This window comes from Pteropus medius, unplaced genomic scaffold (genome assembly GCF_902729225.1).
Source record: "Pteropus medius unplaced genomic scaffold, Ma_sr-lr_union100, whole genome shotgun sequence".
Taxonomy (NCBI): Eukaryota; Metazoa; Chordata; class Mammalia; order Chiroptera; family Pteropodidae; genus Pteropus; species Pteropus medius.
The window spans coordinates 15692-42012 of NW_024345397.1; the positions used below are offsets into that span (position 1 = coordinate 15692).

General features: G+C 41.2%; 1 protein-coding gene and 1 long non-coding RNA gene across 7 annotated transcripts; one reads left to right on the forward strand and one right to left on the reverse strand.

Annotated features, from left to right (window-relative positions):
• Positions 1 to 12614: 12614 nt before the first annotated feature.
• LOC120611028 (uncharacterized) lies at positions 12615 to 25284 on the reverse strand. Of its 6 annotated transcripts, none has more exons than XM_039873338.1 (3): positions 24697 to 25284; positions 23556 to 23644; positions 19199 to 19934 (listed from the first exon to the last, which is right to left on the reverse strand). In XM_039873338.1, the coding sequence occupies exons 1-3, from the start codon at positions 25264 to 25266 to the stop codon at positions 19883 to 19885; spliced, it is 711 nt and encodes a 236-aa protein (XP_039729272.1). In that variant the 5' UTR covers positions 25267 to 25284; the 3' UTR covers positions 19199 to 19882. The 6 variants fall into 6 exon arrangements, with proteins under 6 accessions (XP_039729273.1, XP_039729271.1, XP_039729272.1 ...); XM_039873336.1 differs by lacking the exon at positions 19199 to 19934 and adding an exon at positions 23096 to 23226; XM_039873339.1 differs by lacking the exons at positions 19199 to 19934; positions 23556 to 23644 and adding an exon at positions 12615 to 13770.
• LOC120611030 (uncharacterized) lies at positions 23644 to 25307 on the forward strand. Its single transcript, XR_005655062.1, has 2 exons — positions 23644 to 24673; positions 24785 to 25307. It is a non-coding gene; the product is annotated as an uncharacterized LOC120611030 (long non-coding RNA).
• The last annotated feature ends 1014 nt before the right edge of the window (positions 25308 to 26321 follow it).

The window sequence follows — 26321 nt, forward strand, 5'->3', positions numbered from 1 at the left end:
TGAGAGTTGCCCAAGTTCTGGCTGAAGAGAAGTCATACAACTAGAGACATACATAAGAGGCCACCTCGAGACTGGTAGGAGGGGCAGAGATGTCCAACAGCCTGGTCTCACAACCATGTGTGATGATTCAGAATCAGGAGGGGTCTTGGATGCACACTGAGCTCCTCAGCCCAGGGTTCCAGTGCTGGGAAGAGAAGTCCCCACAATTCCTAGCTGTGAAAAAACAGCAGAAATTGTAGATAAATGAGACAGAGGGCAGCTGAAGTCACAAATGTTCCTCTTAAAGGGCCCCATGCTTGGACTTACTTGCTGATGGACTCACCCACCCTGAGTTCCAGCATTGGAGCAGTTGCTTGAGGAGTGCCAGGAATTTATGAGAGGACACTAAGTTGTTGGTTTTCAGGGTGAGAGCTGGAGAGTGGCTTTCTCCTGGACAGAAGTACTGGCAGTATCCATTGTTCCTTAGTTGATCCCTCCCCGCTCCCAGAATGCAACGCAGGCGTCCTCCATATCTGAGTCTCCATCAACCTAGATAACACAGGTTGCTCCACCTGGGTGATTCCCTGAGACTCTGCCTCTCCCAAATTGTGTCCCAACAAAGCTGCGTCTAGTGGCTTATTTCATACAAATGGTCTGTCTTGGCTCATGTTGTGTACTTTTCTAAACTCTCTCAAAGGCTCACAAAATCCAAAAAAGCGGGGTCTGACCTCAGCACGACCTGTACCTCTTGCTGAGCAAGTCTGGCACTAGCGGCAGCCGGCCTCAGTTTCTGGCTTGGCCTCTTGAGGCACCTATAAGCCCAGCATAAGTGGCAGCCATTTGTGGATTTCTTGCTGACTCTTACCAGGTGGCCTTGAAAGTGTACAGGCTGCAGCTACACATGGTCTACAGCTGGGCCCCTCCCAGGAGGCCCTTGGGCCAGCACACCTGGTGGCCTGCTTTGACTGGTAATGGAGCTGGAGCACCAGCCAGGGCTGAATCCGAGGAGGACATACCTGAAGGGTAGATTGGGCGGGCACCAGAGCCCTGCTAAAGTGAATTCTGCTCCATAGGGTTAGCTCGTCACCAGCCAATCTTCATAACCAATCAGCCCAAGGATCAATCCCTCCCACTGAAGTGCAAACTGGAACCAAGTCCCAACTACATCAGAAGGGAACACACAACCCACAGAAGGGACACACACATTGAGCATCTCGTTCAGGTGATCAGAGAAGGCAGTGACATTGGGCCCCTGGTAGATAAAGCCATCCTACTAATACCGGGAGGCTTAGGAACCCTACCTAATACATAGAAACATATACAGGGAGGCAGCCAAAATGGGGAGACAAAGAGACACATTCCACATGAAAGAACAGAACAAAGCTCCAGAAGAACTAAACAAAGTGGAGACAAGCAACCTACCAGATACAGAGTTCAAAACACTGGTTATAAGAATGCTAAAGGAACTTAGGGGAAGAGTAAATGACCTCAGGGAGAACATTAACAAAGAGATAGAAAACATAAAAATCGAGATGGAAAACATAATGGGGGAATAATCAGAAATGAAGAATACAATATCTGAGATGAAGAGTACATTAGAGGGAAGCAACAGATAAGATAAAGCAGAGGACAGGGTAGAGAAGGACACCCAATCAGAATAGCAACAAGATAAAAGAATCCAAAACTTCCCTAACCCAGTGAAGGTAATAGACAAACAAGCCCAGGAAGCACAGAGAGTGACAAGCAGGATGAACCCAAAGAGGCCCATATCAAGATACATCATAATTAAAATGCCGAAGTTTAAAGACAAAGAGAGGATCTTAAAAGCAGCAAGAGAAAAGTAAATATTTACCTACAAGGCAGCTCCCATAGTACTGTCAGCTTATTTCTCAACAGAAACTTCGCAGGCCAGAAGGGCTTCGCACGAAATGTTCAAAATCATGAAAAGCCAGAACCTACAACCAAGATTACTCCACCTAGAAAAGCTATTGTTCAGAATTGAAGAACAGATAAAGAGCTTCCCAGACCAGAAAAAGCTAAAGGAGTTTACTACTACCAAGCCAGTATTACAGGAAATGTTGGAAAGACTTTAAGAAGAAAAAAATATGTATCAAACAATAATTGAATGAGTGAATGAATGAATAAAATACATGAATAAAGAATAGCAATAACTACATATCTATCAACAAATACTTCAAATGAAAAAGAATTAAGTGCTCTGATCAAAGATAGGGTGGCTGAATGGATAAGAAAACAAGCCTCTTGTGTATGCTGCCTACAAGAGACTCACTTCAGATTAAAAGACACACACAGACTAAAAGTAATGGAACAGAAGAAGATATTTCATGATGGACCTAAAGGGCACTGTGCTAAGTGGAGTAAGTCAGATAGAAAAAGACAAATGCCATATGATTTCACGTACATGTGGAATCTAAAGAACAAAATATACAACAAGAACAGAAACAAACTCACAGATACAGAGAATACTTTGAGGGTTACCAGATGAAAAGGGGTTGGGGGTAGGTGGAAAAAGGGGAAGGGATTAAGAAGTACAAAATGATAGTTACAAAATAGTCATGAAGAAATAAAGTATAGCATAAAAATATAGCCAATAATATTGTGATAACTATGTATGGTTTCAGACAGATACTAGTTTTATTGAGGTGATCACTTCTTGAGTTATACAAATGTCTAATCACTATGTTGTACACCTGAAACTAATATAATATTGTATGCCAACTGTAATTGAAAATTTTTTAAAAACTCTTTTTAAAGAGGATTAACAAATAGACAAAGCCCACGTCAGTTACAATAATAGCCAGATGGGGCCTTCTCTATGTGCCATAAATAATGAAATCGAATCTTGAAGTACAGCAGCATATCGAGACATAGAAATACTTGCATCTTCATCTTCTTTATCTCAGTATGGCTGAAGACCTTCTAAAAGCTCACGCTTTAATCAACAACAGCAAAATTACAAGTATTGGCAAGGATGTGGAGAAAATGGAATCATTGTGCATTACTGCTGGGAATATAAAATGGTACAGCCACTGTGGAAAATGGTACAGTGCAAATAAAGAAGAAAAAAAGAAAAAGAAAAGAAAAGAAAATGGTCCAGTGATTTCTGAAAGAATTAAACATAGACTCATCACTTCTGGCTGGACATACACCCAAAGGAAGGGAAACTAATGATTCAAACAGGGATTTGCATATCTATATTCACAGCAGCATCATTCACAAGAGCCAAGAGGTGGAAATAAACCAAATATCCATCGATGGATGAATGGATAGACAAAATGGGGTGTATCTACACAACGAAACAGTCATTATTCAGTCTTTAATAAAAAGGGGATTCTGATATATGCTACAACATGAATTAACCTGAAAGACATTATGCTGAGTGAAATAAGGCAGACACAAAAGGACAATACTAGATGATTTTATTTAAACGAAGACCCTAAAGGAGTCAAACTCATAGAGACAGAAAGCACAACAGTGGTTGTCAGGGGCTGGGGGTGGGGGTGGAGGTATAGGGAGTTAGGGTTCAATAGAGACAAAGTTTCAGTTTGGGAAGGTGAGAAAGTTCTGGAGATGTATGGTGGCAATGGTTCTACAATCATGTCAATGTCTTTAATGCTGCTAAACTGTATACTTAAAAATGGTTAAAATAGTAAATTGTATGCTATGTATATTTTACCACGATTAACAAGTATCTCAAAACAGCATATGCGAAGATGCGTTCTAAATTTACTGAAGCAATGAGACTCTGTGGTTTGGCAACCCCATTACTTCCATTTCTAGGGCATACATTAGCCATTTGCTTTCTCACACTCAAACTCAGTCATGTCCCTCTTTCATGTAAATAGAGATAGGATAGCGGACATGCTATTACCCAATGTTGTGAGTTATAATGGATATTCTGAGCGATACTCAGATGATCTTGGTTAAAAAATCCAATAGCATAGAGGCTAGTAGACCAGGCTGAAAATGGGATGATGGTAGTTTATGTCAAAATAAAGGTGACCTGGGCTTACCTCTTTTGTAGAACTATCCAATGACATTTAACCTCTTCACAAGAAGATGAAATGATTAAAGGTAACCCCCAAGAAATCCCAAGGCTCTCCTTAACCAGGCCGAAACAACCACAATGTTCCCCAACAAATAAAAAAAGGCAGGAGGAGTATTCCTCAGATGAAGAAATACCAGTAACTGCCAAGTTGTAACCGAAACATGTCAATCAAAATATTCTTATGTTTCCATGAGTACCAGGCCTAGTCGGTTAGACTTCTAAGTAGTAGGCCTGTGACCAGAGATGCCTTAAAGGGCCAGAGGCCAGAGCGTGGAATACCTCTTGAAGAGTTGACAAGTCTTTCTAGCATAGAAATGTATTTTCTGAGGTCTTACACCAAAAAGTCACTGTAATTCCTGAGAGTCCTAAGTAGGAACACTGTCAAAAGGGCCACAGCCATTGTAAGGAAGACATGTCGCGATGGGAGCCAAGATCAGGGCCATCAGAAATGTGCCTTCCTTAAGTGTCCTTGGACAAGGAGCCATGTGTCAGTATTGACAGAAGTCCTTGTGTGTGGCTTTGTTGTGCTTTAGTTGAAAGGTCAATTCCCTTATTCCCTCCTCTATTCTACCTTAAATATGTCTGTCACCTGACTACGCTTACAGTTGTAAATTTATAGTGTTTCAGTATAAGACTCTATTCTAGAAACTCACATGCAAGAAGCATGAACCAGAAATAGAAGTGGGCAGAGAGGAGAGAAAAGTGTAGATGCGGAACAGTAAATAGGGAGAAAGTGGGAAAAACTTGTGGTTTTATTTTTATATTTTACTCTTTTTGATTTTATATTTTAGTTGTATTGTTGCGGGATTCTCGAACAGAGAGACAGGACACCGAGGCTATAAGCAGGAAGCTGCATTTATTGATGCCCGCACCAACTCAGCAGATTCTTATCGAAAGGCTGAGCCCTGATTGTAACATAACAGGCAGTTTTATACAGTCTTGTTATTTCTACACAGCTACAGATATAAGGAAGAACACTGATTGGTTGGCAAGCTATGAGAAAACTGATGTTAGCAGGAGAGTCCTTGGAAGCGGGCAGTGGGGAGAGGGCAGTCAGGAACTGATTCATTCAAGCAGGAAATTGTCAGGCAAGGTCAGGCTGCCACAGTATAATTTACAAAGAGTAAAATGTATCAATCGTAAGTGCGTACCTCAAGGGATTTTTACAGAGGTCCCCCTGTGACCTCCACTAAGTTCAAGAAACAGAATATTCTTGTCTCCCAAAGGTTCTTTCATGCCTCTTACTAATCACTAGATAAGAGTGTCTGATCCCTTACACCTCACCAAAACTGTGAGCTTTTGTTTCTTTTGCTCAGCATGTTTTTGAGAGTCATCTGTGTTTTTCTTTAATATATATATATATATATATTTATTTTTGAATTACAGTTGGCATACATTATTATATTAGTTTCAGGTGTACAACATAGCGATTAGACATTTACATAACTTATGAAGTGATCGCCCCGATAATTTTAGTACCCATCTGACACCATATGTAGTTATGACAATATTAGCTGCATTTCTTAGACAGTACTTAAGATCCCTTATGACTGTTTTGTAACTACCAATCTGAACTTCTAATCTTTTCCTCTTTTTCACTCATCCCTCTAACCCTCTCCCACCTGTCAACCATAATAATGTACTCAGTGCACAAGGTTTTCAATTTCTCCATATTCTCACCAATACTTGTTGTTTTCTGGTGTTTTTGTTTGTTTGTTTTTGTTAGTAGCCATCCTAATGGGTATAAGGTGGTATCTTATAGTTTTCTATTTACATCCTAAATGATTAGTGATGTTGAGCATCTTTTCATGTGCTTATTGGTCATTCGAATATCTTCTTAGGAAAAAATATTTATTCAAGTGCTTTGCTTATTTTTTAATCAAGTCGTTTGTTTTTTGTTGTTGTTGAGTTTTAGAAGTTCTCTATATCTTCTGGATATTAATCCCTTATCAGGTATATGATCTGCAAATATTTTATTTTCTTCCATTCTGTGAGCTGCCTTTTTACTCTGCGGATAGTGTCCTTTCTTTCTTTCTTCCTTCCTTCCTCCTTCCCTCCCTCCCTTCTTTTCTTTCTTTCTTTCTTTTTTGTAGATTGGTGAGGGAGATATTTGGGGAGCAAGAAAATATGGTTCATAGGTCCTGTTCCATCCAACTGTGGTGGTCATTGGGTAAACTATAGTTAAATCTGTACACAGTTTCTCCCAGGAGTCACTCTGAACCGATTACTGATAACGTGTAAAATTCTACTCTTGGAGGAAACCAGCATTTTGACTCAGTGTTCTCAGCCTTAAATTGAATAGCCTACCCCTTTCTGTCAATGGAACAAAGATTTCTGTGGTTTATCTATGTTGTTTACTGCCATGCGGAATGGTGGTAAGAAACCATGAGCTCTGGAGGCAGTGATAACTGACTTCAAGCTTTATTCCCGCACTGTTACTCAGTATTACATTGGATGCAGGCTAATTAATGTCTCTGAGTCTCAATTTCCTTATGTATAAAGTGAGAATATTAATGCAACCTTCAAAATTTATCGTGAGGATGAATTAAAATAACGAACATGACATTATCAGCAGCTATTTATTTATGTATAACTATTTATTTATATACGTATAAATAAATGTTCATTGATTTATATATCCTAATATACCTAATGTGTCAAATTAAGGCCATTATCTTGACTGAAGAGATTTGAGACAGAAGTGAGAGAAATTATTAAATACTAGCATTTTTTTTTTTGGTAGTGTCTTTTGATGCACAAAATGTTTTAATCGTTGTGAAGTCCAGTTTGTCTGTTTTTTGTTACCCATGCCTTTGGTGTCATATCCAAGAAATCATTGCCAAATCCAGTGTTGTGAAGATTTTGTCCAATATTTTCTTCTAAGAGCTTTATAGTTTGGGTCTTACATTTAGGTCTTTTCTGAGTTAATTTTTATATATATGTTAGGTAAGGGTCAAACTTCATTCTTTTGCATGGGGATATTTAGATTTCTCAGCACCACTTGTTGAAAGGCTGTCTGTTCCCCCACTGAATGGTCTTGGCATCCTTGGCAAAATAATTTGACCAAATATATGAGGGTGTATAACTGGGCTTTTTATTTTATTCCTTTGGTCTACATGTCTGTCTTTATGCCAGTACCACAATGTTTTGATTACTTTGTTGTCAGTTTTGAAATCAAGAAGTATGAGTCCTCCCGTTTTTGTTTTTTGTTTTTTTTTTTAATTGTTTTGGCTATTTGGTGTCTCATAAGATTCCATATGCATTTTAGGATGAGTTCTTCTATTTCAGCAAAAAAAAAGTCATCGGGGTTTTGGTAGGGATTGCATTGAATCTGTAGGGTAGTATCGGAGTAGTATTGACATTTTAACAATATTTAGTCTTCCAGTCCATGAACCTGGGATGTGTTTCCATTTAGTATGCCTTTTTAAAATTTCTTTCAGCAATGTTTCATAGTTTTCATTGTAAAAGTCTTTCATCTCCTTGATTAAGTTAATTTTAAGTATTTTTCTCTTTGTGATGCTATTATAAATGAAATTGTTTTTGAAATTTTCCTTTTTAGGTTGTTCATTATTTGTTTATAGAAATGCAACCAATTTTTGTGTGTTGACCTTATATCCTGCTACTTTGCTGAATTTATTTGTTTGTATGTTTGTTCTAATAGTTATTTTGTGGACACTTTAGGGTTTTCTACATATAACATGTTATCAACATACAGATAATCTTGCTTCTTCCATTCCAATTTGGGTGCTTTTTATTTTTCTTACCTAATTGCCCTCGCTAGAACTTCCAGTACTATGTCGAATAGAAGTAGTGAAAGCAGGCATCTTTGCCTTGTTCATGATCTTAGAAGAAAAGTTTTCATCCTTTCACCATTAAGTATGTTATTTTCTGAGGGTTTTTCATGTATGGCTTTTATTAGTATTTTGTTCCTTTATATTGCCAAATAGTATCCGTTATGTGATATACCATTCATCATATTCATTCATCAACTGATGGACATTTGAGTTTATTCCACCTTCTGACTATGATCAATAATTTTGCCATGAATATTCTTGTACAGGTTTTTGTGTAGACATGTTTTTATTTCTCTTGGGTGTATACATAGGAGTGGAATTACTGGTTATATGGTAACTCTATGTTTAACTTTTTGAGGAACTGCCAAGTAGTTTTTCCAAAGTGGCTGTACCATTTAAAATTTTACATTTCCACCAATAACATATAATGGTTCCAAAATTCACATTCTTGCCAACACTTGTTACTATCTTTTTATTACAGACATCTTGCTGATTATGAAGTGATATCTCATTGTGGTTCTGTTGTACCTTCCTTCTTTTTAAAATTGAAAGTTTCTCATTGCTATCCGACTTCACATTAAATTTAGGCAGTATAAAAACATCATTAGTACAATTGTTTCAAGTGAATGTTAAAGATTTAAACTAATCTAAGGTAGAAACCTTCTGTTGACTCTGTTTTTTTTCCATATCTATCTTTCCATACCTCTCTAACTTCCTTTCAGATTGGCCCTGGGAAGAGAAGTGAATGAGTACTTAGAGGCATTTAACTTTATCTATAATGATTTTGTTTTTGTTTGAAGAAGAAATGGAGGGAAAACATTTTAGGCATGTGTTAGAAAATATTAACATTTGTTTAAGTGGCAGGTACATGTATAGCTATTATAAGAGCCTGTGTACTGTTCTATATTCTAAATTTTTCAGAATTTTTTAGTGAAAAAAAGAGCAAAGGGAACAATACGCATTTTATCTCCCATAAAATACAAATGGCCAATAACAATGAAAAGATACTCAATCTCACTCATAAATTTAAGAATGCATATTAAAACATGATTAATTATTTTCACCTTCATTAACAAAGATTTAGAATTTGGAGATAATATAGATAAAGATGGAGGAGATAGGCTCTCTCTTACATCATTAATACAACTATTTGGAGGAGCAATAGCTATCAAAATTTTCAAGTTACATGCTCTTCCATCTAGCAATTCCAATCTAAAAAATTATCCTATAGGTAGGTGGTCTCAACCAAGTCACAGAAATGTATTTGGATTTTCATTCCAACATGTGGTAGCAGAAAACTGGAAGCAACGCAAATACTCTTTATTGAGAAAATTTAGAGAGAGATCTAAAGCAAATTAATTGAAAATGCAAGTTATAACAGTATATATCCAGTAAGATCATGATTCCTTTTAGATACGTGTGTGTGCGTGTGTGTGTGTGTGTGTGTGTGTGTGAGAAAGAGAGAGAGAGAGAGTAGCCTCTGAAGAGTAAGACCTGAGAAATTAGAATGGCAACCTTTACTTTACTTCTCTGTAGTATTTCACTTTATTTCTATGAGTGTTAATCTTTTAAATTTTATTTTATTAGTTTCAAGTATACTGTACATTGGTTATACCTTTCCTAGGTTTATAAAACTATCCCTCTAATATTTTTTTAAACTTTTTAAAAACGTAGTTAATTTAAATATATTCAGTTTTTAAGAGAACAGTTAGCAAATAAGGTTTTTTTTTTAAAGGTAGGATTCTCCTGGGTTCTCAGCCTCTGCCCCTCTCACACTTCCACTCTGTAGGCTTATTCAGCTATCCCCATGCACTCACATTACACATCAATGATTCAACCCATTCTTCCTGCCATCTCCTATAGCTTAGGTCAGAAAAACCCAGTAAATCTTGACAAACTTCTTTTCCCTCATCATTCACATCCCAGTGGTCATTATGATTGATTCTATCCCCCAAAAGTCACATTCCTTTCTTCTCTTTTCTTCCTCAAGCATAACCTTTGTTATTCTCTAACCTATATTATTAAAGAGGCTTATAACTGGTCCCTGAATCCCTCATCTCTCCTCCTTATAATGAATCATCAGTGTCACCAAAAGTACCTCAAAAGCTTCTCATTGTTGCCTACTACTGTGGTATAAAATTTCAATCCTCAAATATTTATTATTAGTAAATATTTATGGAATACCTGTAATATGCCTGGCACCATGTTAAATAAACTCTTAAGATATAATTGCTGAGTAGACACAGACTCAGCAATACTCTCCTGAGGTTTCTGGTCTATGGATACTTTACACGACAAGGTCCTATTCACCCTACTTCGTCTGTTCAGCCTCAGGTCTCACCACTCTCCTCACCCCATGAGAGTCCTCATTCTGTAGTAACACTACACTATTTATTGTTACAGATCCATCAGTGTGTCTTAAAGTGTGGTCTGTAGATAGGAACACATGTCTGGGCTTGGAGGTGAGAAAGCTGAATTTTTAACATGTACCTCAAGTGATTCTTGTTACTTAGATCGCGTGTGTTTTCACCTTAGCATACCATTGTTCATGCAGTTCCCTCTACTTCTCTCCATCTTCTCTCTCCTGTACCTAAAATCCTCTTGTTTGCTTGACAAACTTCTGTCGGTCCTTCAAGACGTTGCTAAAATTCACCTCCTTTCTTTAGCCTTTTTAGGCCATTCTTCCCTGTACCTATTGCCTTATCACTTAGGATTCTTTGGGCCTCAAGTTATAGAAACCACAACTCTTGCCTGATTTAGACAGGAAGATGATTTATCATCTTATATAACAGAAAGTCCAGAGGTAGGACAAGCATCAGAATTGATCGATATGGGAGTTTTCAATGTCATAAAAACCTAGATTCTTTCTTTCTTTCCACTTTGCTGTCCATGGTAAAGCTTCATCCTCAGGCTGTTAGTGAATGACTGCAGCAGTTCCCAGGATCACAGTTGGTCATGGCAGTGTTCAGAGGAGGGAATTTTTGTTAGCAAGAAGTGGATGTCTCACATCTCACAGCCCAGAACTTGATACCACACCCATTCCTAAGCTAGTCACCACCAAGGGAACTGGGATTCCCACAGTTGGCATAGACTAATCATCTGGGCTGGGATGGCTGCCGAGGGTTAACCACAATGACCGCTGTGTTACCCAGTCCAAAATTTCTCTATGATTCTCCATCTCCAGTGCTGTCATCTTGTCCTTGCCCTCATGACCTTATATTCTATTGGCGGATATAAGAACTCTAAAAAAGATAAAATGGTGGGGTAATAAAATAGAACATGAAACAAAGGTGGGTAGGGAGCCTCTTCTAGATAGAGAGGTCAGGAAAGGAATCTCTTGACGAGGTGACATTAAAACAGAAACCTCAGATAATGAGAAGCCAGTTGCGCAACAGTTAAAGTCCTCACCGCAGAAGAAACAGCAGGCAGAAAAGCCCTGAAGTGGGAACACCTTTGTGTGTTTATTATGTGTCTCTTCCATGAAATAAAAGCTCTATAAATACAAGTACCTTGCCTGCCTTGTTCACCTCTGTATTCCCAAGGTTCTGTCTGGCACAGTGGAGAGATAGAAAGAAGATGTGGGATGTAGTATGTCCTCAGTAAATACGTGTTGAATTAATAAGTCTCCTACAATAGAATAGATTGTCGCCTCATAAAAGTTTCTATAGTACTTTATGAACCAGGATACTTTCACATTGTATTTGTGTACATATCTGCCTCCTTCTGCCAACAGCTCTTTGAGAATATGCATGATTCATCTTTGTTTTCCCATTATTGATACATTGCCTAATCTCATTGTAAGCCCTCTGTGAATTTATAGTTGAACACATATCTCAAGTATTAAAATGAACTTTTTGTGAAATATACTTATGTTTTACAATTTTTTTTCTATGTAGGAATCCACAGAAATCTAAAACTCATAAGGGAAAAAAAAATTCTTGGGGAAAATCAGAGCTATATAGAAAAAAATGTTTCCCATTGTCTTTTGATTTAAACTCATATCATAGACTTGTGTACATACTTAAGCTGAGTTCATAGGAACAGCAGTTCTGTTCAAAAGAATGTTGATTATCTGGAGACAACTTTTTTACCTGCCATTGAAACGAAATTATCTCCCTTTGAAATTCTCTAAGTGAAATAGAAATTTTACATCTAATAATAACTTTCTCCTCTTCTAAAAAATTACCTAAGCAGAGGAGAATTTTAAATATGGAAAAGCAAATAATTATAATAACAAATTAAAGATAGATGGATTCCACCTCCCAGAATTACTATCGATTACATTTTAACATGGATATCCTTTCAGAATAGCATGTGGTCCCCAAATTACACTTAGGTTACATCTTTAACATGCTTCATAACTTAGACTGAATGTCCGTTGGAATTGCGTAGGTGATCCTAACACAATTATGTTTATGACGTACATATTTTTTCCACAATGAACACCATTATTGTTTTGGTATCTCTTAATAATACAAAAATAATATCTGTAAATTAAATGATACTATTCACTTAATAAAATTAATTATAAAGAGCATTAATTATTTGTTAAGTTTCAAAAAGAGTGTGGCAGTGTTACTGTGCCCCATTCCATTAATGAAAGAAGCCAGTCCTCTTAAAAAGCCTTCCATTGTCTGTGCCAGCAGACTAATATAAATCTTTTTGTAAAGTAAAAAGAAATAAGAAGTGCTCATCAAGGGCATGAGACTGGGGAGTAAAATAGAGCAGCTATTGAGGGTATTATTCCTTAGAGTCACTATAACAACACAGAGTTCTGTGTTAGAGGTTTATTAACAATCCTTTTCAACCTTAGTGAGCCACTTGCGTGAATATGAGCTTACAGAACCCAGTTACTCGATTACCTATAAACAAAAATGGGATCATGTTTGGAATTATACAAGATTCAATCTTGTCACACTGGCTACGTGACTTTACCTGTGGTATTTAAATTCTCTGAACCTGGGTTTACTTACCTTAAAATGAACCTAGCGACTCCTGCCTCAGTAGTCATTAGGACCATGAAGTGAAATAATGCATCGAGCATTTCTGTTTACATACAGAACATAGAATATCATCCAGTTTGGTGGCTTGCCTTTCTCACTTAATCTGTCATGAATGTTTTCCATATTGATATATCTGTATCTGCATTATTTTAATGGCTATCTAATGCTAATTTCTGGCTAGTCTTTAATATAAGTCACTCTTGAGCAGCCTCTGGCAGAGTGATTCTCTGGCACAGGCATTTCTTGAGTGCTGTGCAGTTCCCTATTGGCCTCATTCCTCACAACCCTAATGTTTTTGATCGTACAGGTGTTAGTGGTTTGAGGATGCTGAGGATTCTCCACGATGCAGCTGCGTTTCTGACTGAGCAGCTATCAGGTGCCAAGCACTGCAGGAATTACAAATTCCGTTTCCACAAACCAGAGGAGACCAAGGAAAGACTCCTGAACACTCATGGCTCAACCAGGGCCGAAGTCCACCAGAGGCAAGTGCCATCATTTTCTGTAAGCAGTTTTGGGTCCTGACTTATTATCTAATGATATATTTTCTCGTACGACCTTTTGAGATTTCCAGCATTAATGCTGCCCTTCGCTGCATTTATTAAAGCATTTCTCTAAATATCTTGCAATCTTTTGGCTTCAGGAAGTCAGCATTTTACATATTTAACTTCCTGGCTTCTAAACATCAGCAGCCTCCTGAATACCATCCCGATGGAATTGCGTAGGTGATCCTAACACCGATGAGGGCGAGGAGGAGGTATAGCTGAAGTCAGCTCGGTGAGTCTTGAGTGGAGAGAGACATGAGAAATACTCAGCTTTCCTCTACTCCAGCTCTTCAGGGCGCTGTGAAATTTTGCTGGGATCAGAATTTCCTGGGTAACATTTAAGAAGACTGAAATACAGTTCGTGTTGAAACAGCAGTAGCTGGCTGGCAAAAAGAGAAGAACATGTGATATGGAGGAGAAATTCAAATAACTATTAGATGTATACCTTCTTTTCTTTGACTATAGAATATTCTATTCAAATTTGGCTGTACTACCATCATCATCATGGTCAAAAAGTGCTATACATATTAAAATTGGCCTAATTTTATAATGTACTTATTATGCTTGGCATTGAACAAAGAGAATAGTGTAGTCATTTTTCCAGGAACCTTTGATCCAAGACTCAAAAACCAATTATTTCCTGAAGGAAAATTAATAATGTGCTTGTTTTCTCTTTAGGAGGGCAACTAGTATAAATCTGCCAATGCCCATGTGTTTCCGGCACTTAAAAAAGACTTCCAGGGAGGCAGTTGGTGTCTACAGGTCTGGGTAAAATTAGAGAATTACAGACAGGTAATGAAGTTTTCCAATATCAAAGTGGACCAAATACTGGAGTGGCCTCACTCATTTAGTAAATGAGGTTTTATAGGTATTATTAATTAATGCTGATGCCCTGGGATCCTGCAGCTCTTGTATTGAACAAGGAATTTAATATAATGGACATTACAATATTGCTACTTCTGGTGGACTACAGAATGGAGGAATTTTTAAACCTTGTCCATTTTTTAGAACAATTAATGTACTCAAATTAGGTGGGTCCAGATTATTATTTTGTTCTTCCTTCAAGTGCCTATCCTTGTTGGAGAACGAACAGACCAGGAGATTTTAATCATTTATTCATGTATTCACATAATTACCCTTATTGCAAAATTTGTGATTGATCTCTTGTCTATCTTTATGTCCTAGGTCTCCCACCCATGGTCGAGGACTTTTTTATAAGAGAAACATTGATGTAGGGGTGATGGTAATTGAGTGTGCTGGCAATGTTATCTGTTTCATACAACAAACAAGTGAGAAAAGTATTATGACAGCAAAGTGAATCTCATAATTTCTCTCTCCCAGTTCTTTTGTCTTATTGTAGAAAGTGGTCATCAACTGTAAATATAATCCCTGGATCAAAAAATAAATTGTGCATTTTATTAATTAGATGATAGTGTTTTTTTTTTTTAACCTTTTAACATCTCTGAAATTCATAGTAGGCCCAGTAAAACTTCATAATCCACTCTAAGGATTAGTACAAAAAGATATTCTTTGAAGGTTTTATTTTCCTGATTATATCCTAGAATCAAAAGCATATCGCAACACAATTTTTAGGTTTCTCTTTCCTGCAGAGACATTAAAAACAAACAAACAAACAAACAAACCAGTAGTCTAATGCCTATAATCTAGGAATTCATCATGGAAGTATTTTAAGATATGGAAGAAATCTGGAAATTGTACCAAAAGAAACTTTGTTAATCAGTGGTTATAAGTCACATTAGAAAATGATTGAGAAATGTTCTCAAACCTCAGCTGTAATCAATAACAAGTTCTTCTCCATTCTCCTTCACATATAGGACAAAGGTTGCTACATGTTTTGCATTGATGACTCAGAGGTAATGGATACCGCCACACATGGAAATGCGGCATGCTTCATCAATCACTCATGTGAGCCTAAATCCTGGAATCATCAATATTGATGAACAGAAGCACATTGTTATCTTTGTCATGTGCAAGATCTACCAAGGAGAGGAATTCACTTATGACTATAAGTTCTTCGTTGAAGATGCCAGCAACAAGCTACCCCGCAGCTGTGGTGCCAATAAATGCCAGAAGTTCCTAAACTAAAGCTGCTCTTCTCTCCCCGTGTTGGAGTACCAGGACCCAGGGCCATTCAAAGCAATGCTGAAGGCCTTTGCCAGTAGCTAGGAGTTCTAGGATTGAGTGGGCATGGTTGCAGGGCCTCCATGAAGGCTGAGATCCCTCATGTCCCATATTCACATTATACATGTGGTCATAATGCTGGAGAGAGAGATGAGGTCTCAAAGAAAAGATCTGTGACTGGCTTTCTCCTGGGGCCCCTCTGATTATATGCCATTAAAAAGTGGGAAACGGGGTCCCTAGCAGACTTGCCTAGAAGAAGCCTATTGAGGGTTAGTTATGTTGGGAGATTGGGCCTGAGCATCTCTTCAGAGAGAAGTTGCCATTATCGCCTTGGCCATTTCCAGGCACTATAAGCAAGGGGTCAGGCAAAGCCCCCAAAATAGGGTTGGTTGGATACCTGACAGCTTGTCATCCAGGCCCAGGCTGTAGCCATCTGTTGAACAAACCAACAGAGAAGGTCTGGTGGCTTTCCCTACTATTCTCTCACTTGAGTGTTCACTTCTGGTTGAGAGACAGGATTCTTAGCATCTTTGGTGTCAAAGAGCTATCTTGGGGTTATGCTAATTAATTATCCAATATTGAGCCTGTGGCCTTTAAGTGGGAGTATTATCCCCCACTTATGAGCTTTATCTCAGCCAATTACCTTTCTTGATAATAGGAATGGCTTCCCTTTCCTTCCTTCTCTTCACTCCACTTTCTTAATTTCCTGTTCTTCATCCCACTGCTTTTCCATCCTTTCTGGGTGGTAGCAGAAAGCAGCTTCCTGCTCAAGGACACTCCCCATTGGGCATAAGTATGTGTCTACACAGATATTCCCTGAGCATGTTAGCATTCTCAGTGGGGAAGTAGCCAGGGGCCATTGGCCATAACTGGACAGAATTTGGAGAAGTTTTCATAAGGCTCCACTGAGCATTTTAAAGAAACATATGTAGCATTTTTTTTTTAGAAGAGGAAGATATTTAAATATAATTTGAGTCATGCAACAACCAGAGTATCACAACCAGGATGACCCCTGGCCACATGCCTAGGACATAGTAACTTTATTTTCCCGTTGTTAAGACACAAGACATAAGACTTAATTTTTAAATGGTGAGTGCCCAGTTGAAGGCAAAACACTAATCAGATATCAAGGCCCCAAACTTAGGTAACAGACCACCTTGTATTAAGGGTACTCTGCCACCTACGCAAAATCCATGGATAAAGTAAATTAAATGACACTACTGTCCTGTGGTCAGTAGTGGTCATAACAGCATCAAATGTTTCTTTGCTTCCTTCCCCCAAGACAATGTCCTGAACCTGTTAAATTAGGTCACTAGATTTTGCTCTGTTTTCTTTATAGCCTACTAATTAACATTTTATAAATGTAAATATATTTTGTATATTTTTCTATGAGAAGCACTTCATAGGGAGAAGCACTAACAACAAGGCTACTTTTTAAATCACAGTATTATCCTAATTTAAAAGAAGATTGGCTATATATATATATATATATATATATATATATATATATATATAATTTTATTTTCATAGGATAAAATTAGAGAAAATATTCAGCTGTACACACACAGTCTGTATTTTCCTGCCCAGCTCCCCACAGGAAGTGTGTTTTTTGTTTAATGTGTAGCTTATTTTGTGCCCTGTAGACATTAATGTTTTCTGGGTTTGCTCTTTGGCAATAAATGGTAAAGGAAGGTCACCCAACTCCATCGGGTCACTCCCTTTCTTCCCATATCGAAGCTCCTCAAGAGGCTACAGTTGTATCTCAACGGCAGTTTCTCGTCTTCCCTGCACTGCCTCTACTTTCGAGCACTAGCTCAATAGAGATAGGTGGTAATCTATTTTCCCCTCATCTTTTCTACTTCAGAGTTAGCAACCAAGCTGAGTGGCAACCTGACATTTTCCATCACCATCTGCATCATAGGTCACCCTGCTCCCTTTCCCTCTGCCCACCAAGTCCCCATACCAGCAAAAACCACACATTCCCTTTGTGCCCTCTTTTGGGGCAGCCCATTGAAACTGAAGAACAGTGTGACCACTCACAAAACAGATGTTTCTCTGTGTCTGGCAGCCACAAAGTTTCACAGCAGTGTAGTCCAGCAAGGGCGGGGCACCCTTTTTCTTTTTCCACCACAAGAAGCTTGTTCCTATGGAAGTCTAGCAAGGCAATCTGACTCAGCCCAGTGCTTTCTGCCCCAGGACTCATGACTCTGCTGTGCCTTCCATTCTGGGCTCCCTCTTCTTCCTTGACCTTAAGAACTTTGTCTGGTGGCTTTGCGAGAACATTGTCACTGTTTTCACTGTCATGCAGGGAGCCCAGCATTGTGGCCAGATGGCAGAGACTTCCTTGTCATCATGGAGAAGTGCCAGCAGGGTACCGGGGAAGAGCACTCTACCCAGGCTCACCCCCCTTCCAACTTTTGCCCATGAACAAGACACAGTGGCCCTATGGGTTTCACTGGTATCTGAATTCCTTTATTATTGCACTGTGTGAGGTTTTCTTCGTAAATCCTATTTTTTTTTTAAGGGAAAAAACAAAACAAAACAAAAAAACCCTTAAAATGTGTTTGTTACTGAATTGATTAGTGCTTTGATGGGTCTTGAATTCACTTTGAGAAAGACTCAACAACCAGTAAAGGAGTGGAGAAATCTCAGCTAAATAGACCTAGTTACTGCCCTGCTGGGCCATCTTGTACTGAGCCCCCGCCTCATTCTCTTTCTACCAATCCCAAACCCTGAGGTGGAGGGAAGAATCCAAATCTTTCCTTCTCTTGCCAGTTGCAGATGCTTTGCCTTGCCTTTCCACTCCCCAACTCTAACCAACGAAATGAGAAACTCCTTACAACTCAGCCTTGAGTCCATTACCAAGATTCACCATACCTGCCAGCAACTTGGGGAATGAGCTGTTTCCCTACAAGAGGGAAAGGAGGCAAAAAGAATTGCATAGCAACCTCCAAAACACTTCTGAGTTTGTTTTGAAAGTGACCTAAGGAATCTCCACACAAAAGTACAGACTGAGGAACTGTGGTGGGTCACTCCCGAGAATGCCCCAAGGGGCACCCCAAGTCCCTACAGAGTAACAGCTGCAAACCTGGTCAGGTCTAAGTGAGTGAGCCAGCTCCCTTACAGCTTCACTGCTAGAACCTGTTGTGGCTGCATTTCCTGGTGGCCAGTGACAACTATACAACCAGAATAGCTGCATGGTGCTGACGCTTTGGCTGGAACGTTGTCCCTTGGCTCCCTCTGTTACCGTCACCCACTTCTAGTCCCTCCTGTTTTTTAGCCCAATAACAAGAATTAAGGGGGCAGCCCTAGCAGTTTTCAACCAGATTCCTTTGCCAGGATCCAGTCCACCACTCTGCTTGCCTCCATCAAACTCCCTAGCCAATGCAGTAAGCACCATGCAGCTCCCCTGATTAAAATATAGATATATAACAACAAACCAAAAATATCTTTTGATGAAGGTATCTTTCTAAAGGATTGACTTTCAATCAAACATATAAAAATACTAAAGGTCAAAACCTTGTCAGTTGTTAACTTTTAAGTTTGATTTGGAGTTTTTAAAAGTACAATTCAAATTTTGTAGGGTTTTTTTGTTTGTTTCTGGGGGTTTTTGTTTGTTTAGTTTTGTTCGTTTGTTTGTTTAAGGAAAAGCAGGTCATTGCAAAGGGCTGGGTGTAATTTCGTTTTATTTCCTTCATTTTAAAGCAACACAAGGTTATTGAGCAGATGGTTTTGTGCCAAATCATGAATATCAGTCAAGTTTCACTCCGAAAATTTGCAACAGTTTTGTTTTGTTTTTCAAATAGAATATATATATAGGAATACATATAGGAAATATAATAATATAGAAATGCCCTATGTAACAAAGCCTAGTTCACTCCATGGCTTTTACGTCTCTTAACACTGTAGATGAGGATTGAGTTGCAGTTGCTAATGGTGGCAGGAAAATGTCAGTCTGGCACTCCTCTGACCCTTCCAAATAAGGAGAAACCCAACCCATAAAAGGATGGTAAAATAGTCCACTTATAGGCTCAGAGAGATATACAGAGATGGTGTCACTTGGATTTTTTTTCTGTCCATGAATGTTGCCAGGCAGTACCTGTACTCCTTGTTTCTCTATTTTTGGTTATGAATGTTGGGGTTACCACTTGCATTGAGGAGAAAATTGTGTTCCGTGCTTTCCTGGTATCTTGTTTCAAGGTACTCTAGTTCTTTCAACTAAGGAAATTGATTTGTGGTGTTTCCTTTATTGAAATTCTGTCTCTTTAGTAAATACAGGTAGTTGAATAATTGTTTCAAAAGCTCAACAGAAGACAAGCTTCTTTTCTAGAAATAAGACATTTCTTGACAACTTTATCGTGTATTACAGATCTTTTTTTTTTTTTCCTTGTGTTCTTCCAAGCTTCTGGTTAGAGAAAAAGAGAAAAAGAAAAAAAGTAAAAATATGTGTCTAAAGTCCATCAGTGTTAACTCTCTGTGACAGGGATGAAAGAAAATAATAGTTCAAAAAATAATAAGGCTGAAAGCTCTCTACAAAAGATTAAATGTAAAAAATATGTACATAGTTGTAAAAAAAAAAATGAAGTTTCTAGAGAGAAAAAAATGGCATAGATGATAGAGGCTCTGTTTCTTCCTCTGGCGACCAAATCAAAGATGTGAAGGAAACACAGAGCAGCAGCAAGGAAAAATCGCCTGGGATCTAGATGAATAAGCCATACGACTATGATGAAATCCAAGAAATCCAAGAAAGCACCCTGCAGTGGCAGAAGGCAGGACGGGGCAAGGACACGGGGCTGCCTGGTCCACGGCGGCTGAGTGAGACGGACGCTGTGGCAGAGCCAGACACCTCTTAAAGGGGCTACATCTGTGAGCGGATTTTCGGGGTGAGGGACCTGTTCACTCTGAGCACCAGTGCCTGATGGGCTGCACGCAGGGGGCACCAGGGACTTACAGGGAGACAATGTCGAAGTGAGGGCCGAGGCTAGACATGCTCTGTACAGAAGTGCCAGCTGTATCCATTATTCCCTGTTGAGCATTCCCAATACCAGTGTGCCAGACACAGCGCCGCCATAGCTGTGACATCATCGAACGGGATAACAGAGGTCGCTCTGCCCAGAGGATTCCCTGAAACCCTGCCTACTCCAACTCAGGCCCCGTCCAAGCCACAGCCAGGTGTATCCTCAGCGAATCAGGTCCTCTTTGCTGAGACTCACACTGGAGGAGGCAGCTGGCCTCAGTTTCTGGTGTGGCCTTATGAGGCAACTATAAGCACAGCATCTGTGAACTGCTTGCTAAATCTTAACAGATGGCCCCAGAGGGGTAGAGGCTTGGGCTAAATTTGGCCTACAGCTGAACTCCTCTTAGGACTGTGCCACTGGACACCTACTTCACAAATCCACACTAATAAGACTGGGAGATTTAGGAGCTTTGCTTAGTACATAGAAACAGACATGGAAAGGCGGCCAATGGGAAGACAAAGAAGCAGTAACCATATGACACAACAGAACAGAGATCCAGATATAATGGAGACAAGTAATCTAACAGGTGCAGAGTTCAAAATACTAGTTATAAAGATGCTCAATGAACTTTTGAGAAGTGTAGAGAACTTTAACAAAGAGATAAAAATGGAAATGGAAATTATAAAAGGGAACCAGTATGAAATGGAGAACATATTATCTGAGATGAGAAGAATTTTAAATGGAATAAACAAAGGAATAAACAAAGAGAATAAGGAAGAGGATCAAATGCCCTATCTAGAGGACGGGAAAGCCAATCAAGACGCTCAATCAGAATGGCAAGACTATAAAAATAATTTAAGGAGGATACGAGACACTATTAAGGCTCCAAATATTCATGTGATTGGCGTAACAGAAGAAAATCAAGATGTTGAACAGCTGTTTGAAGAAATAATGATGGAAAATTTCCCTAACTTGGTGAAGGAAATGGACATAAAACCCCAGGAAGCTCACAGAATGCACCACTTAATTCTCCCCATGCTCCAAGCTTAACTGTGTTTCAGCAGGAGGAGGGCAATATTAAACTCTCACATCTTTGTCATACCAGAATTTATCACCCCACAGACAATGGAAGATAGAAACAGGGCAAGGCATGGCTCAGCGGAATGGTTCCAATCTAAGCAAGCATTCAGTGTTACATACCATACGTGCCAAGCACTGAACCGATCCCTTCACAGTGAGTGCACTCCTTGGCTTTTCCATCGGTCACTAAGGGGGAATAGAGACTAATGTCCCCGTTAGAAGTTTTTGGTGCCTTCTGTTTCTAAAGGAGTAAAGCCTAAGCCTTACTGAGACTTCAGGCTGAAAAGTTGAGCAATACATAAGAAGTGATTTTCATGACCTGGGAATGTCATGTGGTCTCTGTGTTGGAGACAGTGTAGTAGAACAAAATGAGGATGGGCTAAGGAACAGAAAGACTTGGTTTCAAATCCAAGCTGTGCAACTCATGGGCTGTGTGACCTTGATCAAGTCTTTTAGCTACAGGGTAACAAGTTTGAGCTTTATTCACTTGACAATGGAGAACCAAGTAAGATCCCTTTGGGACTCAAGCATTGCTAGCTCTCAGCCTTGGTGACCTCAGCTCCCTCTGCCCCAAATACTGCATCTGACAACTGCTGTGACCCATATCCCAGCCTAGTCAGTTCTGGCTCAGGTGCCAGGTTTCCAAAGCCTGAGGTGGTCTTTGATTTTTGCTCCCAACCACATACTTGTCCCCTCTCAGGGTCTCCCCAGTACAGGTGGAATTTTCCCTTGAGCACAGATGGAGCAGTCCAAGGCCCTGGAGCTGCAGGGGTGATAGCAGCAGAGGCTGGTGACCTCAGCAGAGCCTTGGAGAGGTTTGGACAAGCCATCAACCTGTGGCCTGAGAGGGCCTCAGCCTACAATAATCAAGCCCTTGGCATCTCCGGGGATATGTGGCAGGTGAGGGGAGATACCCTGGAATCTCTGCAGAAGGGGCCCTGAAGTGCACGGACCAGAGAGGCAGTGGCTGTGGGGCCGAGGTATGGGGGTGGGGAGTCAATAAACCCCTCTGGAATCTGCCTTCTTACTTATATTTGATACATTATGGGTCCTGCTAACATCTTGGGACTGTTGTGAAAGTCAGAATACATGCATTCCATTTATTCATCTAACAAACATTTAATGAGAGTCTCCACTATTGTAGCAGTGGGCCAGGTGCTTGAGGACACAAAGATAAAAGGTATACTACTTTATAGCAACTACTATGGACCAGGCACTAAGCACTTTACATGTAAGATGTAGTAATTCATTGAATCCTCACAACAACCTTGAAAGGTATGTACTTTTGTTATCTCCCTTTACAGATGAAAAAAATGAAGTGTGGAGGTTAAGTAGTTTGCTACTCTCATACAGCTAAGAAGTGGCAGAGCTGGGATTTGAAGCAGGTGGTAGGGCTCCAGAGTGTATGCTCTTAGTCCTCACATGATACTGCTTCTCAAGCTCAGGCTAGGGGTAGGTCAGACACATAATTACATCACCATAAGAAGTTGAGAGGGATCCGCTACTGAAGAATGAATTTTGAAGGATGAGTAGGAGTAAGCTGGATGGAGGGGAGGAAGTGGAGAAGGCACAGCCTATAGAGGTCCAAAAGGCATGCATAGGGCACTTCCAATTTCCAGGCTGGCAGGAACAGGGAGTGGAGGGAGGATGGAGTAGAGCCTAGAGGTAAACAGGAAGCATTAAAGGGTTTTCACTGGGAGTGAGTGGATCAAATCTGCTGCATTCCCATCACTCTAGCTGGAGTAGGGACAATGGGACAAAGGGGGCCATGCTAGGGACCAGAGAGCAGATCAATAAGCCATGTAAACCACAGAAACCTAGTAGGGAACTACTAGACTATTAAGACTCATGGTGGTGGAGATGCTCCTGGGACCAGGAATGCCAGGTCAGGGTTATAAAGGTCTCTGGGAACAGCCTGCACACTAAAACTCCAGAGGGGATTAGAGGCGATTCGCCTGGAGGGGGCTTTCAATTTCCCAGACCAGCACCTTTGAGGGAAACTGAGACATGCTGTCATCAAAAAGCTTCTGAAAGGTCCAGGTCCAGGTGCAGTAGAGAGTATACCCCCTACTGAGTTCTGGGGAGCAAAACAAACAGAGATAGAAGAGGGAAGATAAGCCTTGCTCTAGAATGACTGGAGCTCCCCAAGCACCCTGACAGGCTCTTTAGAGAGCTTTGTTAGGCCCAGTAGGGCCCTATCCCTTACCCTCCTGTAGTGTGGGAATCAGACTCTTCCCTTACCTCTTGTGTGGGAACCATACCTTGTCATGGGTGGCAAAGGCTACATGCTCACCTCCCATTTCACTGGACTTAGGGACTTTTCACCCTTCCCCACCAACTTACCCGCCCAACATGCTCCCACTGAAAAAGCCCACCACAAGCCCCATATGTTTCAGGTCCCCTTGCATTTGGGGCTGATGCCATCCTCAGCTCAGCCCGGCTGTTATGCTTCTACAATAAACCTTGCTTAACCCCTTTGGCCTGTGTGTTTCTCCTTCCGGGATCCTAACAAACATGAGTGAAACGAAACAGCCCAGAAGAAATGCAGCTCAGTGGACCCGATAGTAGATACCAGCCGTCGGCCTAAGGTTGAGTTCAGATGCCTAATCCCAGTATTTTATGAAGACAATGAAAATTTAAAAATGGGGCAGACTAGCTCTGGCTCCAAGACCTCCTTCAAAGAAAATTTGATACAAAATAATGAACATTATGGAAATAAGGATTGAGGAAACCCACTCAGTGGAGAAAACAGGTGAGAGAAGCTGTTTTAAATCACAATATAAAGAAAAGCCTTCAAAAGGAAAAGAAAGAGAAATGGGCTTTATTTGTAAGAAACGGTTGTCAGTTAATAATTGTCTTGGACTCTGGGATTCAGATTTAGTCACCTGGTATACAGTAGATGGTTAATAAGGCACGTGTGAAATACATTGCCTGCTACATGCTAGCAATCGGCCAGATTCATGAACATGGTGACCATTCAAAATTGTCCCAGCAACTTCACGTTTTGGTGTGGATCAAGGGGAGACCTGGACTATAGTCCCAGTTCTGCCACTAACGGGTTATGCAGCCAGGGCATGTCTTACCCACTCTTCCAGTCTTCATCTGAGTAATGGGAATAACAATACCTACCTCTAGGATAAAGTGCGAGCGGGTAGTAAACGGCCGAGCCCCAGGGCCCCAATGCTGAGCCCGGATTCTGTGTTCGTTCCTCCCACAGGAGCCCTGGAAGACCTGGAGCTCGCTCATGGCGCGGCTGCAGGGCCGGGACAAAGACGCCCGCAGGGACTTCGAGTGGGCAGCGCGGCTGGGAAACCCTTTCGCGCGGCGCCAGCTGGTGACGCTCAACCCGTACGCCGCACTGTGCAACCGCATGCTGGCCGACCTGAACCAATAAAGCTGCCGGTTCGCCCAGACTTTCCGCCAGTGTAGGAAGGCATACGGGTCACAGACGGCAATGGGGTGGCGGCGAGGGAGCTGTGGCCCACCTGGTCCGGGCTGCGGGGCTAGCAGGCGTGGTCCGGCATTGATTGGCGGCCCCAGCCTGGCGCAGCCCCGCCCCTGCAGCGCTCTGCAGTGCTCATCAGACCTGAGCAGCTGCTCTGGCTGAGCCGGGCTGGGACCCAGGTGAGCCGGCCTGATGGCGGGGCAGGAATGCTTGGTGACTCCTTCCTTCCAGATCACCTCCTCCTCTGCCTGCATCCGCCTGAGCAACCAGAGGATGGGAAAGGACGCCCAATGAGGCAAGAGAGACACGGGGTCTGGAGAAGGATGGTCCCTTTGGGGGAGGGTCACGTGTAGCCCAGTATCTGTGTGTGCGTCTGGGCCTAGGGCGGGTGCTCCTTGTTTCTGTGTATCTGCGGGAGTGTGCCTGTTTGTCTCCTAGAGTCAGAACTCAGTTCTGCGCCCTCAGGTACAGGTATGTGCTGGGTGGCTTTGGAGTTTGGGGCTTGGATGTTCGCGTCCTTGCCTTCGCCCTTGTGGGTCAGCCTGCATTTTTGTTTCTGGAGAATTAATTCCCGGAGGAATTGCTAAGCTTTCCTGATCTCCCCTGACTGACATCGAGGCCCACCCCCTTCTTTTGGCAGGGTGGAGCCCAGGCGCGGCCACCATGGCGCCGCCTCCACGCGAAGCTACCCTCCTGCACGCAATACCGCTGCTCCTGCCAGCCTTTCTGAGCTCAGCTACGCCCCTGCTCATCTCTTGGCCAAGCACTTTTGGGGTCAAACCCTCTTCTCTCCCTTCCTTGTCCCCTCCCACTTTTGGCTTGGATACCCAGTTCAGGCCGTAGTCATCAGAGCTGGGTTCCCCTCACCCGACTACCCAAGATCCAGCCAGTCCCTGGTGAGAGAACCCAGGTACTCCAGTCTCTCTGCCTACAGCCTCTCTGTAACTGGACTTCATCTTCCTCACAGAACACTACCAACCCTACCCTACAATCCCCTGCTGTGTTCCAGGTTGTGAGGAGTTGGTGCCACAAATCGATGGCCAGGCCTGGGCTGAGTGGGCACTTCAGGAGAATGAACACCATGCCTTCACCTGCCAAGTGGCGGGGGGGCCTGGCACCCCCATTTGGCTTGGTACCTGTATAGACAGCTGCAGGAGACCAGCACCTCAGCACTGCTGATTGCGGGTGGAGAGGCCTTCTCTGGAGGCACCAGCACCTTCACTGTCACTGCCCAGTGGGCCGAGCATGAGCGCAAGCGGCAGGTCATCTAATGTCTCCGTCATTCTCAGTGTGTGTTATGAGTGTCCCC

Bases quoted from the DNA above. Each gene is read 5' to 3' on its own strand.
- LOC120611028 (XM_039873334.1), bottom strand. From the start codon at position 25,266: ATGCAGGCAGAGGAGGAGGTGATCTGGAAGGAAGGAGTCACCAAGCAT. The intron at 23,645-24,696 runs GTAGGTATTGTT...TTTGCTCCCCAG, and splicing joins GCTCGCACTTTATCCTAGAG to AACTCAGTAGGGGGTATACT.